This window comes from Kwoniella dendrophila, chromosome 3 (genome assembly GCF_036810415.1).
Source record: "Kwoniella dendrophila CBS 6074 chromosome 3, complete sequence".
NCBI lineage: Eukaryota > Fungi > Basidiomycota > Tremellomycetes > Tremellales > Cryptococcaceae > Kwoniella > Kwoniella dendrophila.
Window position 1 is genome coordinate 2,161,787 of NC_089478.1, and position 20,314 is coordinate 2,182,100.

Genomic DNA, 20,314 nt, shown 5'->3' on the forward strand with positions numbered 1-20,314 from the left:
TGTCGGTTTAACAGAGGCGGAGTTTCGCACACAATCCAATTCAACTAGTGATATGTCGTAATTATACTTTGTCGAGGTACCAAAAGATTACTTAGAATATGAATTCGTGTATATATCTTCGAAATAGTCGATACCGATGAAATTGATTCAAAGATGCGTTGAGATAGTTGAAAGTGTGTACGATGTAGAAGGAATCACAAAATGAAAACCCCAGGACTGATAGTATATTGCAAAAAAAGGTAATAATCGGCCGGAACGGTTAGGTTAGTTACAGCTTTGATTACGATTCTTATTACAACCCCATTGACTCCTTTCGCTCTTCGCTCATAATATGCATACCAGTTCCCTTCTTGTCATTTCAGACATGCATACAGCGATCACTGGATCATATAGTCAGTTGTACTACACCCATACTGATGTTGCCACCATGCATACATCAATAGAAATGCTTCTTTTTGAAGATGGAAAGAAGAAAAAGAGGTTTTTTTTTCACGTCGAAACGATGACGATACCGGTTAAGATATTCAGGGTTTGTTTTATAGTCTCGAGTCCAATAAACAAAAGAGATGATACCACGTGAAAACTTAACAGCAGGGATCTACATTGCATCACAACTTTAAGCCGGACCGCTAATAGCAGACAGAGATAAGGAAATGACACCAAAATCATCGATACATCATCTTTCTCAGAATCTTATATAGCTATAGCTACAAAAATACAATAGGTGAACGCGTATTTAACCAAAGATCAATCCTGCGGTAGTATTACACGACTTCATCAGCTGCGATACTTCACTGAATACAAATGCATAAGAGCAAAATCTCGATAACTTACCAAAGGTCAAACCGTTACCTAAATTTTTGAGTAATCCAGAAACACCGGATACAAGACCTCTCAATACCTCAATCACACCTGAAAGTACAAGTTGAAGACCGACTAAAAGGGTATTGAGACCAGTATCAATCTCGACAATGAGTGAACCCTAATGGCAATAGGATAAAATCTGACATTAGTATCGTAATCTATGATAGAGAATATGAGATAGAAATCGGTCGTGAAGATGGACTGATTGTCAATGACACAAGTGAACTTACAATCAAAGGCATTTTCTTCAAATCATCTTTGATATTCATAACAGCTTCAACAATATCTTTAATCACATCAGCTAAAACATTTCCAACTTTATCTAAATCATTTCCACCATCTTTTCCTTGTGATTCTAATGGTAATCCAACTTGTTTAGTTAATTCTGATAAATTATGTTTGACTCCAGCAGTTGGGAATTGTGCATTAGCTTTGGCTATACTGTTTCTAATTGTTGATAATGCTTCTGATGCATCGTCGTATGATACGTCTGGATTTCGAAGTGTCTCAATTGGTTTAGCCTATCACAAAGAGGATTTCGAGTTAACACCATCAAGGAGGAGGGACGTTGAAAGTTGAACTTTGGATGATCGAACATCGAGGCTTAAAGACGCCCTACGAGACTTACAATTTGCTCTTTGAGCTTTTGTGAAACGTCTAAAGCTGAATCTTTTGGGTCCATATTGGTTGGTTTTATCGAGTATTACTAATAGCTGGTTACAAAAAGTTATCAGTACTCACTTTACTTGATCGTCTGATTGACGGAAGGCAACCATCGATTCATATATACATATTTAGATGTATTCAGCCAATTCAGAGTTGCCAAAGAACAGTATACTTTCAGGTGGAGCTGGAAAGACAAAGGATCTTCGTCATTTTACATCACAAAGAACTACTATGCATGACGACAGTAATGATGTCGGAATGAGCATGAACAACGAGAAGGAAGGATGCATAATGTCTTTCAAGTTGAGGACCAACGTCATAGAATATGCCTGAAACCACCTTTACATCAAATCCTAAAGATTACATTCAGTCTCGGAGACATAATGTCTACTTTCACACGCACAGGCCCAATACGATGTTATTGTGTTTGCCTGTTCCTGTTCAAGGATGCGTGTTGATGATACGTCAAGATTGTCCGTTTCACAATCGAGGGGCAAGGAATCGATATTACTGAAACCAAACAAAGATTCTCAATCTGACTGGAGTTTTGTATTAACGAACGTTCCTCTAGAGTAACTATAGTAGTAGGCCGTTCTCCTCTGATGTCTATGACAATTAGCAACCGAAATTTTCAAACGTCATCAAAAAATCCTTGAGCTGTGTGTTCATAAAGCTTGATGGGTTATTGTTCATTGCAGTAATCGGTTATAGCTGTGAATTGCGTCAAATAGTGAAGGCGCGTAGTTGACCATCGAATGATAGCGAATATGCATGGAACGAGATATCAAAATATATCAGCTTTAACATGTACTAGCGGCTTGAAAGCTGGTTGTAGTCTCGTTGAACCAAATATCAAATCATCAATGAAGTATTTTGTATGATGATGAATTTTCATGTAGCATTATCATGGCCGGAAAGCAATGCATGGTCAAGAGATTGACGATGATGATATTGCAGTTCAAGAAGTGAGAGTGCATCGATGCTGTTATAGCAGTCGTGACTATCGGTGATAGCTTATCACCGACTGGCACAAGAAAAGTCGGGTATTCTGCTACGTTTGTGCGATTGTGGCAATCCTCTTTGTACCGACCACGTTATTTAGCTTACTGACCCTGAGTCTGTCCTGGTATGCAAGTTTTTGCTTCCTCCTGACTGCATACAATCCTTTTGCTCCACCGTACGCCTTCTCTCTAGTCTCCCCATTCTCCAGCTGCTTACTGCTTGTTGGTTACTGCTGCTTGCTACTCGTTGCTCGTTTGGTGAATGGGTGCATGGTGCTAATTTGAGGTTTTTCGTGATAATTGTTGTTATCGTTACCCTTTCTTCAACCTTCAAGCCTGTAAGTTATCATCATATATATACATATCACTGTTTTCATCTCAGGATACTAATCTCTTCTTCTCTATTTAATAGGTATAATCGTCAAAATGGCTCCTCAAAACAAGGGTGAGTATGGTCTTTTGAGATAAATAAATCTGGTCCAGTCTGGTTCAATGGGATAGCATTGGAGGGAAATGGATAGGATGGATTTGAAGACAAAGCTAGCTATATGAATGCAATCGATTCTAAATGCAAAATCCACCAGCGATACCAGCGATACCCAATCTTTTCCAATAGCGACAACTATTTCGACATACAACTATAACCTGCATTAACCAAATACGATATCATAGAAGGAACGTATCTTAAGGATAGATTTTGTAATGATATGGGATAGTTTAGATCTTGGATATAAACGGAATAGAACGACGAGCCAGTGTCACCGTTCAACAGCAAGAATAACAGTTCAATCACCCAAACGAGACAAAACTCAACTGTATCAACAAATAGTATATAACAATCCAAACCTGTTACTCAACAATTTTTCGTCGGGCAGCAATACTATCAAAGCTTAGAATGGTTTACCCTATTGAACTAGACTGAACCGGGCGAGGATATTATTATGGGAAAGGATTACCATACTGTGTTGATGCTAACCAATTCTGTTTTTCTTTCTACTTTTTTATGTCCAGCCGCTGCTAAGCCTCAAGATGCTAAAGCTAAATCAGCTAAAAAAGCTGCTTTAAAAGGTACATCTTCTGGTTCAGTCAGAAAAGTTAGAACATCTGTTTCATTCCACAGACCTAACACATTAAAATTACCAAGAGCACCAAAATACCCAAGAAAATCCGTTCCTCATTTACCTCGAATGGATCAATTCAGAACTATTCAACATCCATTAAACACTGAATCAGCCATGAAAAAAATTGAAGAACACAACACTTTAGTTTTCATTGTAGATTTAAAAGCAAACAAAAGAAACATTAAAGATGCCGTTAAAAAACTTTACGATGTTGATGCTGCTAAAGTAAACACCCTTATCAGGTGAGTTGGAACTTCATTCATTCTACTATTTGCTATTTTGCATTGCGTTCTTCACTGCCATATACCACATCTGATTCTCGTTTGGGTTTAATGCTGACGAATTTCACCTTTAATATAGACCTGACGGTAGAAAGAAGGCTTACGTTAGATTAACTGCCGATTTCGATGCTCTTGAAGTTGCCAACAAAGTGAGTTTTGATTTACTTGTTTGGACTTAATGCTACGTTATCTATTCCGTTCCGTGACTGACCATTGCTCCTTGAATTTTCCAACAGATCGGTTTCATTTAAACGATGATTCAACGGTTTTAGATTGTTTGGGAATTAGGAATATTGGATTGGGATCTCTCATATATATGACTTTGGAATTGATAGGTCTTATGTGTTAGGCACTTTTCAGTAAAAAGAGGAGTTCGTCTTCTGTATTTTGGCGTCATGCATGGCTTCCACGACTACGCACCCAATAGTACCCAAATCGACGGCTGCGGGAATTGGATAAGTGAGACCTGAAATAGCAAAGTAGAGTGATTTTAGCGGACATCAATAACTTGCGCAGGATTTTACTGACTGGAACGATCAATATCGTCCACCAGAAGCAGAAACTCAGACCATGGGCAAAATTCAGTCTGCTGTATCTTTACATTTCTAAATGCGAAATAGTCGGGATTGATCGCACGATAGGTCATTAACTCTGACATTTACAAGATACATGACATGATCCAATCTAAGTAGGATATACAATGTTTATATATGTGTGTTCCCATGATCCGTGTAGACACATAGCATGGTAGAGTTTCCAGCCAAGCATGAACTATGGCCTGTTTGTACAATCACTTAAAACGACATCCGCTTATGATCAATTAGATATAGAGTTACCAAACAGCACTAATATAGCATTAGGATCATGCTTTCGTCTCAGCTTGAAATTCCACCCATCTCTCGTCAGAACCTTTTCTAGGATTCCCATTTTCATCCAATTCTAAGATATCTCTTTCGACAAAGATTGTCTCTCCGTTATCCTTCACAATTATGATTGTGGACGTTCTCGTACCGTACCACCTCGGTTTATCTTCAGGTTGAATTGTGGTAATAGCAGGAGTAGTAGGATTAGGAGGTAAATCTACTGGTATAGTGGGATTATGTATTATGCTCTCATTCTTATCATTACCATTGATACCTTTTTCTTCTGACTGAACGGGTCTGATTGGGAAATTGAACAATGGTATAGTAGTTGAGGACATCATATCGAGGTCTTTATGTATTGGGACATTATGACTATTGAACGACCAGATTTACTTAGCATGTCTACTAGGTTTATTGGGTTTTCTCATCAGGGGTTTCTACTTGTCTGTAACGAAATAGAATTGGATGTACACTGTCGGCGTAAAACGGTGAGACTTACGATAAAACTGCAAACATTCTCTCGACTAGTTCTTTATCGCTTTCATCATTCTTTGACCATTCTTTCAAAGTATCTACCATTCTTTGTTCACCTTGAATAACTTTAGGCCAAGGTTGATTCATCGGTGAATTACTTAATCCGAAGCATTCTGCAGGTAAATGATGATCGTCACTTTCAATATCACGACTACCAATATGACTGCTATCGTTATTAGATTTCGCTGATTGCGTTTCATGGGCAAGGGAGGAAGAAGAAGAAGGAATATGTAAATCGGTTAAACATGGTACAGGTCTATTGGTTAAATAACCAACTTCTGCTTGTGATTTTGATAACGAGAATAACAATAAGTTGAACCCTTCATATTCGGCTGAAGGATCGAGATGAGTTGAAAGGTATTCATGTACTACGGGAAGTTTGGAAGTAGGTGGAGCAGCAAGGAAATTTTTTAGTAGTAATCCACGAGAAGGTGGATTGGTGGATGGTTTTATAGGTGGTGTAGGTTGCGTATGACGAACGTTAGTTCTATGTAGATCGAGAGGTGTGTGAGTTATTGAGCTCCAGAGAGAATCGGTTTAAAGACCGTTTATTATTGATGAGCAGATTGAGATGTAGGAGGAATTTTCAACTTACAGAATACCAACCCTCAAATCTTTAGTCATACCTAACCAAGTCCCACCATCTTTCGCACCTTTATCTATACCCGAAAGTACCAAGCCTGCTTCATGAACTTGATCTACAACATGATTATCATTTCTAGGGGCCGAAAAGTTATGCCATTTTGCCGGAGATGTCGGCCTTGCTAAAAATTCGTCTCGATTTGAAGCTAAAATACTGCAAACATTGTATTCAACCAATAATATCAATAATCAACTCAAACATAATATCGTATAATGGGGGTTATCTAGAGTACTTACAGTTTATATCCAGGTTGTGACAAAGTGAAGAATGCAATACACATATTGGGTTGATATCACGCCTTTATAGATATGCAAGAGTAGGTTGAGCTTTCAATATGTCCAGTTATTTGATGTTGATTTATTGGTTACGACTTATATTGGTTCTAAGCACGGCGCAAGAAACAGTTGTGAGGGATCTTCAGCTATTTATGTATTCTCAAAGTCCAACGATGCAACAACATATCTCCTCTTTTGATGGTTCATACGAAGGTCATCACACAGATGGTGATATTGAAAATTAAGGAGTCCGGTGAAAATGTAATCTGTGATTGTGAAAGGATCATCCAGTATCATAAATCCTCCATGATAATCGGAAAGAAGTTATCTCAATCGCAAATCCCTGTTTGTTCGTTGTTCGATCGAAAACAAGGAGCTGATAATCGTAAACAACGTTGGAAGGTAGTAAAAATCAAAGATAGAGATGTATGTTTTCGAAGAAGCAGAAGCAGAAGTATTGTAATGAAATTCCTCGTTAACGTAGTTTTACCGGTTGACCGGAGAATAAAACCCTTTGGCAAACACTTGCCATTCCTTATCTCTCAAACATTCAATGCATAGACATTATTCGCTCTCTATGATAGCTTGCAATCTGAGTGTCTCACATCGTATTGTACCAATATGGAACTTACTAACGAGAAAATAGGCAAGGAAACATTTCACAGCAGAGATCGTTGATACTTGTTATTTTTGTTCGTTTTCCCATCGGTACAACATTTTTACTGCATTCATATAAATCAATTATCACGCTTTCTATTCAAAGCTTGTATTATATTCGACTTCTCGACATTTTGAGTGTTCTGCACATTTTGTTCGACTTACATCTGGAGTTTTTTTTCTCAATGCATATACATTTATATGCGGAAGTCGTTTTAACAGTGATCAGACTGTGTGCATCTCTCGAGGAATAGAAAAGATCCCACAATGACTTCAGCGTATTGATGGGATGGCCGACGAGTGTGGCGGTCCTACTTTCTGGCTTCCTTGAAAAATTATTATCTAAATGATTGTGAATTCCGTATAGCTTCACAAACTTTTCAGTACAAAATACAATAACATAATGAGCAATGTGTTATTAATGTTGAACTTCCAAAACTGCTTTGATTCAGTGTATTGTCATTATTTAAAGGTATAGCTCATTCTGTACGGTTTCCCCGTCGGCCGTATCTAGTCATCGACCCGCCGATTAGATAAGAGATCGTTATATGTTCAGCTTGGAAAAATAATACCCCGAATACACACAATATGAGTAAATACATCAAGAGGCGACGGGAACAATGACCTTGAACGGAACTCCATAGGCAACGATGGAGGGAAGGCATACTCCTTAAATTTACTGTACTGTATATCACTTCATGGAAAAATTTCCTCCTGACTGTAATGTAAGTTCAAACAAAGAACAAAGACAGGATCCTTTGATTGCTCTTTCTCCTTATTGATCTGTACTGGTACTACGATCAAAACGATTGAATAACCGGTATCGTCATACCGAAAAGACCTTCCTATAACCCATGACAGTATACCTTGAAGGCTGGAGAATATGAAAGGAGGAGTAAGCTGAGTCGCTATGGGCTAAGTTATATATAAGCCATAGGCAAGGTTGTGTTTATCTGCTCAGTCTTCGTAACCTCGTTCTATTCCCATTTCCTGTAAATCTCATCCTGTATATGTTCTACTACCTATGTCAACAGAACAATTATCAGTATCGACACATACCACAACGTCAACCATACTATTCTAAACCAAGCTCAATGTGGAAGTGGCTAAATATGGGTTCATCACAATCTGCTCCAAGACACGACTATAATGGTCCTTTATTTGGTGGACATTATGCAGGAGATTTCTCAATACGTGTAAGCCCATTTAAAAGATGACCAATGTCGGTACTAGGGAAATTCAGATACTGAATCACTGAGGGATGATTTACCTTAGCGAAATAGACCAGATTTGAATAAACCTTTACCGCCACCACCACCAAGTAAATCAGTCAGGTGTGGTGTTGATCCACCGTAAGTACTGTACAAATCACTCTTTGCACCCTTCTTTGTGACACTCTTTTCTATACGAATTTACAATCGGTTCCCAGTGATAGTCTACAAACTGATATACATCATCGTGATGTTCAATGGCAGGGCATGGGAATTTTACAAGAATAGACCAACAGATGAGAATCTAGTGAATACTCGATATTGTCCGCCGCCACCACCAACCACTTCAAGTGGCGGTACACCACCTCCAGCTTATGGTACATGGGATGAAAAAGGTTTAACAGTTAGAAATCCTTGATTACCTATATTGTCCAAACGATTGTAATAGAAGCGTGTCTTGTTCACTTAATCCTTCTCGATAAGTTCTGTATCCATTGTATTTTTAGTTGAAGATGTTTTCATTCTGTACCAGGATTGCACTTTGTAGTTCGTATTAGGATATGTAGAAATACAGATAAGCCATTTCATTCGGGTCATGCTATAAGCTCTCTCTGAGGGATGTTATCCTCATGTGCATTTTAGTTTAAGTATTACGATATACAGATCCAAACAGATCAGATTCTCATCTACGGCCATAGAAGGTATAAAACATCGCCTCTCGTCTGCTCGGCGCAATTAAGTTACCTATCGCTCGGTTAGTACCAAGGTGGGGGACCACTTGGGAATCCCGGGTGCTGTAGTTTTTGTTTTTGGTTTGAAAACGAATGGTAGTCTGAATGTAGAGGGAAAAGGATGGATGGTTTAAATCTGAATGGCGGTTTAGTTGGAGAGACAAGAGCAAAAACAGCGAGAAAAAAGGCAAGAGAATGAAAGAGGTATATATATTGTAACAGCAAAATGTAGCGATTTTAAGTGATTGAGGTAATTGGTTTCATCTCATCTATTTTACAGTTTCTACTTGATATGAGAGTAATCCTCTTGAATGTCTATCTATTTAATTAGACTCATGGAAATATTGATCAATTCAAATAGGCGTTCAAATTAAAAAGATACAAGGTTATCACTTTTCATTCTTGATCTCTTCTTCTTCCTCTTCAGCTTTTTGTTGATCTATATTTTTCAAGTCATAAGCTTGATAAACCAATACACTTTCTATCAAAATTTCAATTAGAGTTATATAAGTTAAACCTAATTTTAAATCATATTTACCGACAATCCAAGTTGAGAAATAAGATAATTCTGTAAATCTAAAAATTAAAATCATATATTGTGTTAAAGCGTAACTACCAGCAAATGATTGTTGATTTTGATTATGTGAAATTTGTAATAAATATGAAAATGTCATTAATGTATGTGAAATTGAATCGATAATTGGATAACTTAAATATGATTTATTACTTTCAGCTAATATGTCCTTATAATTGGATGAGGTAGGTACAATTTCTGGATGTATGAAATGTAATGAATATCGATTAGGTAAATATATAGCGGTGAATAAGAATATGAACACCTGATATGGTTTTGATATAGCGATTAGCATTTTTTTTTTTTTTTTTTTTTTTTTTCATTCACTTCAATTAGAATATACAAAATGTCATTTTCCGAATAAATGGCGTCGAACTCACCCCAATCCACATATTTCGATTGATTCCTGTACCACGTCTAATACTATTTCTTTCATTATGTGACCATCTCCATCTTTTCAATGTGAATTTATATTTATTTCTTATTAATTCAAATGGAGAAATAGTTCTTAATTGTAAAATTGCTGGTGAAATTTCGAATAAAAACATTAAAGATGAAGTTAAATAATCTAACCAGGATTCACTTTCTTTTAAACCTTCTGATAAATTAGTTAATGCACCTAACAATACACTTGATATAGCAAAATAAACTGAAGGATGATTTATACCTATTGTAGTTGATCTTGTATACCAATAAATTAAATGTAAAATTAGAATCGGTATAGCAGTTAAACCACTTATTATTTGAATAATTAATCTTCTAATTGGATGTGTACCTTCAGTTCTTGATCCAAATAAACCATATTGTTGTTCCCAATCACTGTGTAAAGCGGCGACTTCATATTCTGTGGCATTATGTGTTACTCTATGCGTATTGACGAAATTATCTAATATATTCACTCGAGCAGGTGTTAATGACGAGAATCTCAACGTGAAATTTACAGGTAAAAAATCAGGATCGACTTCAGTAGTATCAGTTGAACAGTTATGTCTTGTTACCGGTAAAGCTTTGATATCCTGTTGCAAACCATTTACGGTCAACACATGTTCAATACGATACCGATCCCAAAGAAACTTAGCTGATTAGCTGAAGGGTTATTCTCCACTTACTTTAGGTCCAGCGGCATGACGTAAATCACCTATATAAGGTGCATAGGCTAGTTCTTTGTTCTTTTTTCCTTCTTCAGGTTTCAACACAAAACGATTCTCCCAATAACCATTGCTTTGAAATGTTCGTTGGCATAAGAATCTTGATACTTGTCCGCCAAACATCCCTTTACCACACTAGAGCAGATTTCAAATCAGTATATTCTAATCAGTATTTATAGATATAACCAAAGTAAGAAAGTTATATTGGCACTTACAGCAGATTTACGTAAATTTTTATGCGCATTATCATAAGCTTTTCTATCGTATAATCTAGTTTCATTTATTATGTATACATGAGATCTAAAGAGAATGAGATACATCAGCTTAAAATCAAGTTCGAAGTATGTGAATGGGTATAACATACCTTGAAACTATATGAGGTTGCAAGGAAGCATTAACATCATCACCTCTTTTAATGGTAGATTTTACAGCAAAAGGATTAAAAGGTATATCTTTCTCAGAACCTTCTTCTTCATCTCTTATACCAGCAAATAAATCATCTTCGAAGTTTTCTTCTTCTTCTTTACTGTTAGTTGAATTACATGGATCGCCATGATTATGGAATTCAATCAATGGGAAAGCATAAGTTATAGTTTCTAAAGCCTCCCAGTGTAGTGTGGAATTCTCGATATTGGGATTGAGGGGTGATTGTTCGATATATCTAACATGATCATGATTAGTCAAATCCTCTTCAAGCACAACAGGTACATCCTATATGTCGAAGTTTTCGCGGACTAAAAGGATGAGAAGGAAAATGGGAAAAAGACTTACTTGAGATCTATCCTACGTAAATATTCTGCTTCTTCAGGTTTCCATCCTGTATACCCTTCTAATCTTTCTAACTTATTTGGATGTTTTGGTATAAGCGCAATTGCTGCTCTTACATCAATTGAGTACAAATAATGATCATAACTATGATTTATGGGGGATTAGTACTATTGTCAGACTGATTATAATGCATAAAGACTGAAATGCAGAACAGAAATGATTACCTACAATCTCTTCAATGGTAAATCAAATTTGATAGTAGTTTCTACATCTCTATGAGTCAAATCTAAATCTTTAAGAACCAAATCTTGGAATATGACTTGTTCTTGAGGTAAATATCTAACTTCTACAGGAGATTTACCTGATTTTGCTGATATAGATAATTCATTTTGTGTATATTCAATTTCTTCATATGTTTTCTTTAATTTATCTTGTTTCTTATCATTTTTATTATATTTATGATTTTCACTTTCAATTTGATATTCTTCTTTTTGTTTTTCATTTAATACATCTTCATTAGGTATTCTAGAATAAATAGTTAATAATAAATCGAATTTTGTATTTGTTTCTATTAATGGTCTAATTACTTGTTGACTCGTTAATTTATCTAATGATAAATCATTTTGTTTTATTTTCGTACCATTATTATATATCAAATTTTTATGTGGATCTTTGACGAATTGTAATGTAGTTTGTGCAGCTGTACCTAAGGTGAATATCACCACTAAACTGATCGCGCAAGCTATCAATATACAAAATATTGTTAAACATCTTTTCACTGTTCTTTTAGGTCTCGGTGAAGGTGGTAAAGATGATTTGTCTATATCCATGTCGGAGGAAAGATTACCTGGACACGAATTGATTATTGAGGTTGAAATAAACACAGAGTGATTCGACAGAGGTAGACTGATTCTCACTTTGAGATGAGCACCAGAACGAAAAGAGTTGTTCAAACACACAGGTATATCTGGAAAAAGTATCGTACTATTAGGGGACTGTCATTCATATCTGATGTTTATACCTTACCTTTATTTATGCATTATTGAGCACTGATAGGGAATATCTTCACCGGCTCGTCCTCATAAGGCACCGATATTCCCTTATGCCTGTTCCGTCTCGGTTACACCGCAAGATATAGATCACCAGCAGGACTGTATCAACGGCCGAGAAGTGATATAAGCGCACTTTGAACGATGAAAACATATGACAAATCCTGAACTACCGCTATCCAGCAGAAGAAGATCAAAGATAAAGATGAGACTGATGTCGCTGTACAAAAGGAAAGAAGCGGGAGCATGACGATCATTGTCGAGAAATGCATTGTTGAGCGCATATATCACAAGGTCTAACTGAAACTCATACTGTACATGTCTTCAAGATGTCGATTAGACTGAACGGGTCTCCTATTCTCAAATCCTGTGACTAAGCTCTGAAGTCATACCGCATCGACTTGAGCAACCCTCTTCTAGATTGCAAGACAGTCGGTTCTTGCATACAGACCAGACTCATGCAGATTTAAGAACACAGGTTTAATGATAATTGATAATTTAGGTCCGGTGAATTTACGGATCACCTCCACATTTATCAAAACGCGTTTTTAGTGTATCTTGTCATATTACATTCTTTTCCTCTTCATTGCATGTCTTCCAATCATCCTTCACTGATCAAATATCTTCTAGGTCGTGGCTACCATCAATAGACCAATCACGTTCGACTCAAAGTGGGTTTTTGATCTTGGTATCTTGGACCACAGATGAACTTTGGAATAGGATCTTCATCTTCTCGAGGAGGTCCATCGAGACCTGTAGATGTAAAACCGGTAGTTGTACCATTGACTTTGGACATAATTGTGAGTTTCTATATCCTGGAATCGTTGGGGTTTAATGAGAATGAAAATCATAAGCTGACTTCCTGCACTACTTTTGACTTTTGTTGTGGTCTTGTTTCATTATTAATCACTCAATTTATCTAATTGTCATATTATACGGTTAATATATGGATAGAATAAATTCCGACCTGCCAAACATTTCAAAGATGCTGTAGATCCAGAATCATCATCTTTATCTTCGTTCAATAATTCAGCTGGTATAGATAATAAACCAAATTCAACGGGGAAAAGTATAACTAGTTTATGTTTTGATGATTCAGGTGAAAAATTAGTTACAGCAGGTAATGATGATATGTTTGTTTTATGGGATTGTAAGAAAGGAAAGTGAGTTAGAACTGTTCTTCGAAAAATCTTAATGCTCAAACTAATCTGAGGCTAATCTACTGAACCATTTTATAGAAAAATCAAACCTTTATATTCAAAAAAATATGGTATTGATTTACCTAGATTTACACATAAAGCAGGAAATATAGTTCACGCATCAACAAAAGGTGATGATCATGCTGTTAGATATCATTCGATGCATGATAACAAATATTTAGCTTATTTTAAAGGACATCAAGCTAGGTTAGTACCCTTTAGCTCTAATTTCTAAATTATCAACTCAAGCACTCCTTCGAACAAATGTATGCTGATAAATTTTCCAACTTTCATGTTGAAAGAGTACGATCAGTACATATGAGTCCGGTTGATGATACGTTTGTTACGGCTGGAGATGATGGAACGGTCAGATTATGGGATTTGCGTGCTCAAGGATGCAAGGTGAGTTATAAATCATAATGATCGGATCGTGACTACCTTGACCCACAAAGAAGCTCATATAACTAATACCTCTATTATATGTCATAGGGTTTAGTAAATGACGTTGGCGGATCAGCTATAGCAGCATTTGATAACCAAGGAATTATATTTGCTGTTGCATGTTCAGAAACTCAAACTATCATGATGTATGCTACGAATACTATGGATCGGGTGAGCTGGAATTGTTTTACTTTTTACCATTTCAGTAACTGAACATACTATTGTGAAGAGTTTTTCGTTTCTAAATCGTTTGTTTTCAGATACCATTCGCATATACACCATTTAACGATATACAATTTGGTAAAGAATCAATACCACCACCTAAACCAATATTTACTTCCATGTCATTCTCATCAAATGGAGAATATTTATTAATTGGTACATCAAGTGATGTACATTATTTAATTGATGCTATTGATTTAATTCCTTTAAGAAGATTAATAGGTCATCAAGGATTGGGTAAAGAAAGAACAGATTTCCAAAATGGTCAAAAAGGAATAACAACTTTGTCGACTCCTAAAAGAGGAATAAGTGGTGAAGAAGTTTCATTTACGTCAGATTCAAAATTCATTATATCTGGTTCAGCAGATGGAGATATATTATTTTGGGATTTATCTTCTTCACCTTCAAGGGAAGATTCAAATCTGAATCCAATAGATGGAAATGGTAAATTAACTAGAAATGAATTAGAAAATGGTAAAAAACTACCTTCAGATATTAAATGGCATACTTTACCTATACCTGATTTAAAAGCTAAAGTAATTTTAAAAGGGAATACCAATAACAATAGTAGTGGTAATCCATCATCATCACAAAGTAGAGCAGTTAGATTTAATAATAGATTACAAATGTTTGCTGTAGGTGGTGAAGATTTGGTAAGTTAGATAGTCTTTTCCACTTTATTCCATGTTCAATTAAAAGCAATATCAGTCACAAAATCAATCAAAAAGCTAATACGATTTAATTCTCTAATTTTTTTTTATTCCCTGATAACTTCAGACATTCTGGATACCTGAAAAAGATGAAGATTCAAAGGTTCAACAAGGTTGGTGAAATTTGACTATAGAGCTATAAGCGGTCAGCTATCAGAAATTGTATATCTCAAAAACAAAAACAGGCGAGTCGACTGGATACACAGCGAGGATGGCATCTAATGGAAGAACATTGTACATATCACAGCCTTGTACAAATATAATCGTATCAATATATCATGCATTAATAGCATACCAAGTACTGGTTTCGAGGTGTCAAAATTATATAGACGTTTGTGTTGAACCCTTGTTCTGCCGACTCTCGGGCTCGATGACATTTCTGAAAGATTGTAGAGATTGTTTCATATACGTTTTTTAATTAATATCACAAACTTTACCTTCCTACCAAGCTTCTGCTCCAACATCTCCGCTATCAGGTAAAACGTATTGATCGAAAGTTTGTCCAGTTGTAGGTAAGAACAAATTGGCGAGTCTAATTTTTTTTAGAAAAAATGGGAAATCAGAAGACATTGTCAGAACAGTATATCTCTTTTTGAAAAACCTTGTTAAAACACTCACTCTGGCGGTAGGAACAATGAATCTGATCCATCTGCAGGTAATCCCAAATCTGTAACATTCTATTTTATAGTTTATGATAAATTAGTAAATATATCAAATAAACACAAAGATAAAAGTAAAAAAAATGTAAAAATCAACTTACACCATCCTGTAACCAAACAGGTAAAGCAGAAGGACTAAATTCAGTTGGCCAATTAAAACCTTCTAAACCAGTCATATCCCACATTTGATCAGTTACACCAAACTCATTTGTTAAACCATTATTATTATTATTATTATTGTTATTGCTATTATTACCATTATCTAAATTATCAAAAGTATTACTTGGTAAACTTAATAAACTTTGTAATCCACCATCTAAATCACTAATTACATTTCCGTTTCCATTACTATTATCTGCAGGCGTGAACGGTAAGGTTTGTCCTTGTTGTCCATTACCTCCAGCAGACATTGATAATCTAGGTGTACCAGGCATAGTTGACATTGCACCTGTTTTTCTTCTGAAATTAGATAACATTAATCTTAAGGTTAATGCATATCTTTCTGCAAAACATTCTGCTGAAAGTAAATGTGCTAATTGAGATACTTGTGAAATTAAAAAGGGTAATGGAACTGCTGTAGGATATAACATTGCACTAAAGAGAGAAAAAAAAAGTATCAATCAATTTTTTTATTGCGTCGCCAAGAAACAAGCATGCTTTACTTACATTTTGAGTAAGAAGACAGCAGCAAAAGCTACAGAAACCAGTTGATCATGAGTAGCGTATTTCAAGTGTTTTCTGAAATTTTCGTGTCTAAGGAATATTTCTAAACATCTGAATGAGGCATCTTTGGCTTGGAATGCAAGTTCACGTTGATCAGGAGCAAGCTAAATACAGCAGCAAAGGACATTCAGCATTAGTACCGAGTGATTATTTGCCTTACCAGTCTCGCTAAAGCTGTGGATCGTTAACTCACCTTGTCCCATTGAGCACCTCTGAGGGCAACACAAACAGTCCATAATTGAGCATAACATAATTCAGTCTCTAGCAATTTGACCAGAACATCTTCATCCTCATATCTAGTTCGATGAATTGAATACCATTCTTTATACCAAGAATTCAAATCTGATAACATCCTCTTAACGAATGATATGGTTGCTGAATCAATTTTACCATGTAATGGAGTAAGATGTTCCAATATACGTACTAAAAAATTGGCGAAACAAATGAAGTCAATATCATGAATGACAGTTCGACCGATCGATTAGACTACTTACTTCGTAGATTGACCAACTCTACTCCTGCAACTAATCTCATATCTGTTTCGGAAGCCATAGGATGTGATCTGAAAATTAACCGCAGAATCAGTATAGCCTCTTCATAGGATATGCTCAAGACGCTTACAATAAATCCCTTGCTCCTCTCACTGATGAATCGTCTCTGAGTAGTAGCGGTTTGCCAGTTCCCAGACTGACACTGAATATAAGATTGAACGTCATATTAGCCGAACAGCGCTATTACAAGACGTATAAGGTAAAAGAGTGACATACAGATGTTCATGCATGTAGCAATTCAGCCATATACGTGCCGAAACAACTGTATGGTTTCGCTGTCAGCTTGTTCATCTGCACGTACTGTTTCACAGATAGGTAACTCACCTAGATCCCTCTCATCAGCCTCAGATCTAGCTTCATCCTTATTAGCTAATCTATCCAGAGCTCTATGCAAATTCATATCTAGACCCATTCGCAGTGCATGCCTGTGAAATGTGCGATAACCATCAGCAAATCGTTGTCGCCTATCAATACCAAAGGAAGAGACTGCAACAGCAATCACTCACCCGCAAGGTAACCAACCATTCTGACTCCATACACTTAATATCAACATGGCCATTACAGCTTCTTTTCGCACGATAGGACCAAACAAAGTTGATCTTGCTATACCTTGGGCTTCTTCAAGACATCTTTGGAAGGTTTGGCCAAGCGGACCTATATGTCGCAAATACAGTGTATCAGTTTAAGAGGAAGCCTAACTGCTTGTGTTTCAGCGAACTTACCGTTCTCAGCCCTGATCTTGGCTGCAACAGCTAACAAAGCTATATCAATTCAACAATAATAATCAGCACTCCTTCGATTCCAACGTTTCAGTTACAGTTACAAATTAACTCACCATCAGTCGAAAAAGGAGTTCTAACAATAAACGTTTCATATGTATCATAAGATTTATCCCATAATGGAACAAAATAATGACAACCTTTAAAGAAAATATCCCATAATTCTCTTGCTTCTAATTCAGTTACTAACCCTTTTGTTACTACATCAGGAAAGGGATTTCTTGGTGTTGGATCTGGTCTTTTCTTCTTTTTAACTCTTAAACTTAATGATATAGATTTTGGATCAATCATAACTTGTTTTCCTCCTCCTCCAACCGTACGTTTCCTTTTTCTTGATCTACCCCTTTCTCCTTCATCTTCTTCTCCTCCTCCACCATTACCATTTTGATTGGAGTCTTGATTTTCATCAGTTATTATATTCTTAATATCCAATTCTTCATCTTCATCTGCATTATTGTTATGGAGTAATTGGTTTTCGGGTGAAGTTTTACCTGCTATTTGATCTGCTGCATTGGCCAATGCTTGTAGAGCTTGTATAGGTGCAGTTAAAGTTTCTCTAGGTAAAGCAGATGATGATGTTGCAGAATGTGATGAAGATGATCTAGATGAATGTCTAGAATGTGCAGGTGAAGGTGGTGCAGAAGGTAAAGGTATAACACCATATGTACCGAATTGATGTGCCTATGTATACAATAAAAAATCAGTATACTATTCCGTTGAATGAACAGGATTCCATACAGGATCTAAAAGAAATTAACTCACTGGAGGTGCAAAACCTGGTAATTTTGGAAATTCCCTTTTACCAGGAGTAGGTAGTTGCTGTTGTTGATTATAATCCCTGCTTCCATTTCCATTCCCGTTGAAGCCAGATCTACCAGTAGCGGTATTTTGAGGTGATCTCATTCTATCATTATTGTGATTATTCACATTCGTAAAAGCTTGCAATACTGGATCTTCTGTCCTACCATCATGTCCTGAATTATAATAACGCTGCTGCTGCTGCTGCTGCTGCTGATGTTGATCAATATTGTGTTGAGAAGTATTGTTATACATTGACGAAGGAGGTGATAAAGAAGTTGCGAATATACTAGAAGTAGAAACAGCTGTAGGATGATGCTGATGATGTTGGTTTGACATGAAAGATGGAAGATTGGTCGTTGAGGATGTTGATAAGGGTAATTGATTCTGTTGTTGAGATGAAGGTAACAATTGTAAGATTTGTTGTAAAACATTTTGAATTTGATCTTGACTTTGAGTTAAAGAATGTACGGTTTTTTCTAAATCTTTCACTCTATTTTCAGCTTCACCATCTAAACCTATCCCACCATTATTATTATTTGTATTATTATTATTATTATTTTGTGTAGCAACACTATTTGTTCTATTTCTACCACCACCTGTCGTACTATTAGAGCCTTTTTCAGAAGGTTTTTCAAATGTACATTGAATACCATTAATTAAACATCTTCTACATGAAGATTCTGAACCTGATGGATCCCATTCACATCTATTTTTACCTTTACGACATGCTACACATGCTTTTGAACCTCTTTTGGCTGTTGGTCCCGCACTAGGAAATATTTGATTACTTGACTGTCTACCTGGTCCGGAAGATGGTATAGGAGGAGGTGGATGTGTCATCGTTTGTTGTTGATTTCCATCATTATTATAACGATTATTATTCTTTGATGATGAAGAATTAGAAGGTTGATTCTGTTGTGAGTGCTGATGTTGATGATATTCACCACGATTACTATTATTATCGTTATTCCAACCTCTATCTTCTTTTACTTTTCTTCCACCTCCATTGACATTACCAGTAGAAGAGGAGGAATTTGGTGGTAAAGCGGGCCAAGTATTATGATGTTGTTGATTTTGGTGATGATGTTGATGTTGTTGGGGTTGACCGTAATCACCTGTACTACTACCTCCATACATTTCTAAGTCTGATTGATTAGATAATTGTGTGATTATAGTTGGTCTCCTACTATTATTGTTCCTTGTATTGTTATCTGTTGAAATTGGTGGATTATTTGATGTAGGGGAATCACTAGGAAATTGATTTTGAGCTTGAATTTGATTATGAGTTTGACTTTGATCGAAAGTAGGCGTAGGATGACTTGGATATCTAGTCAAATAAGCTGGTACAGCGGGTGATTGATTTTGATTTTGATTTAATATATTACTATTAATTATAGATGAATGAGGTGATGTACCAGCTGTACCAGGACCAGATCCAAGACCAGATATAGTTTGAGGTGATGTATGATACGGTGAAGGTGTATTGGTGGATGTATAGTTGAATGGTTTAGTATTATTGGTATTATAATTGATATTAGAATCCATCAAGAATTATCTTTTCTGTACAATGAATGTTTCAGTACTCTAATGAGGCTAATTACTTTGAGCGAGCGGTATCATACGGGAGCTATTTGACATGAATGCTTGTAACAATTATCTTGATATTCCAATATTTTGAGCAGGAATTACTATCTGAATTCGTGGATTTAGTCTATGATAGTCTGTGTTGATGATTCAGTGATTTGATACTCGATGCTTTCTCTATTGAATTTTGTTTTTGAAGAAGAAGCTGTTAGTTGGCTCTATCAAATATCTATCAAATAACGTGACCAAAAAGGATGTA

General features: G+C 36.1%; 7 protein-coding genes across 7 annotated transcripts; 3 read left to right on the forward strand and 4 right to left on the reverse strand.

Annotated features, from left to right (window-relative positions):
* Positions 1–736: 736 nt before the first annotated feature.
* Positions 737–1,546, reverse strand: L201_003084 (uncharacterized protein; the record flags this gene model as incomplete). Its single annotated transcript, XM_066218845.1, has 4 exons — positions 737–753; positions 835–982; positions 1,095–1,385; positions 1,493–1,546. 4 exons carry the CDS (start codon positions 1,544–1,546, stop codon positions 737–739), a joined length of 510 nt encoding a protein of 169 aa, XP_066074942.1.
* Positions 1,547–3,472: 1,926 nt separating this feature from the next.
* On the forward strand, positions 3,473–4,112 carry L201_003085 (60S ribosomal protein L25; the record flags this gene model as incomplete). The annotated part of the gene is made up of 2 exons (XM_066218846.1): positions 3,473–3,894; positions 4,013–4,112. The coding sequence occupies 2 exons, from the start codon at positions 3,473–3,475 to the stop codon at positions 4,110–4,112; spliced, it is 522 nt and encodes a 173-aa protein (XP_066074943.1).
* Positions 4,113–4,795: 683 nt separating this feature from the next.
* L201_003086 (uncharacterized protein) lies at positions 4,796–6,253 on the reverse strand (the record flags this gene model as incomplete). Its single annotated transcript, XM_066218847.1, has 4 exons — positions 4,796–5,168; positions 5,296–5,817; positions 5,926–6,126; positions 6,210–6,253. 4 exons carry the CDS (start codon positions 6,251–6,253, stop codon positions 4,796–4,798), a joined length of 1,140 nt encoding a protein of 379 aa, XP_066074944.1.
* A 1,764-nt stretch (positions 6,254–8,017) lies between these two features.
* On the forward strand, positions 8,018–8,534 carry L201_003087 (uncharacterized protein; the record flags this gene model as incomplete). The annotated part of the gene is made up of 3 exons (XM_066218848.1): positions 8,018–8,101; positions 8,181–8,257; positions 8,381–8,534. 3 exons carry the CDS (start codon positions 8,018–8,020, stop codon positions 8,532–8,534), a joined length of 315 nt encoding a protein of 104 aa, XP_066074945.1.
* Positions 8,535–9,236: 702 nt separating this feature from the next.
* On the reverse strand, positions 9,237–12,167 carry L201_003088 (uncharacterized protein; the record flags this gene model as incomplete). The annotated part of the gene is made up of 7 exons (XM_066218849.1): positions 9,237–9,686; positions 9,802–10,437; positions 10,531–10,704; positions 10,785–10,869; positions 10,934–11,230; positions 11,341–11,481; positions 11,566–12,167. 7 exons carry the CDS (start codon positions 12,165–12,167, stop codon positions 9,237–9,239), a joined length of 2,385 nt encoding a protein of 794 aa, XP_066074946.1.
* A 923-nt stretch (positions 12,168–13,090) lies between these two features.
* On the forward strand, positions 13,091–15,079 carry L201_003089 (uncharacterized protein; the record flags this gene model as incomplete). Its single annotated transcript, XM_066218850.1, has 7 exons — positions 13,091–13,186; positions 13,341–13,549; positions 13,625–13,792; positions 13,888–13,987; positions 14,075–14,197; positions 14,287–14,901; positions 15,026–15,079. The coding sequence occupies 7 exons, from the start codon at positions 13,091–13,093 to the stop codon at positions 15,077–15,079; spliced, it is 1,365 nt and encodes a 454-aa protein (XP_066074947.1).
* A 320-nt stretch (positions 15,080–15,399) lies between these two features.
* On the reverse strand, positions 15,400–20,016 carry L201_003090 (uncharacterized protein; the record flags this gene model as incomplete). Its single annotated transcript, XM_066218851.1, has 13 exons — positions 15,400–15,490; positions 15,577–15,635; positions 15,719–16,211; positions 16,284–16,444; positions 16,534–16,763; positions 16,835–16,902; positions 16,962–17,033; positions 17,108–17,153; positions 17,216–17,316; positions 17,398–17,545; positions 17,614–17,652; positions 17,727–18,351; positions 18,433–20,016. 13 exons carry the CDS (start codon positions 20,014–20,016, stop codon positions 15,400–15,402), a joined length of 3,717 nt encoding a protein of 1,238 aa, XP_066074948.1.
* Positions 20,017–20,314: the final 298 nt, after the last annotated feature.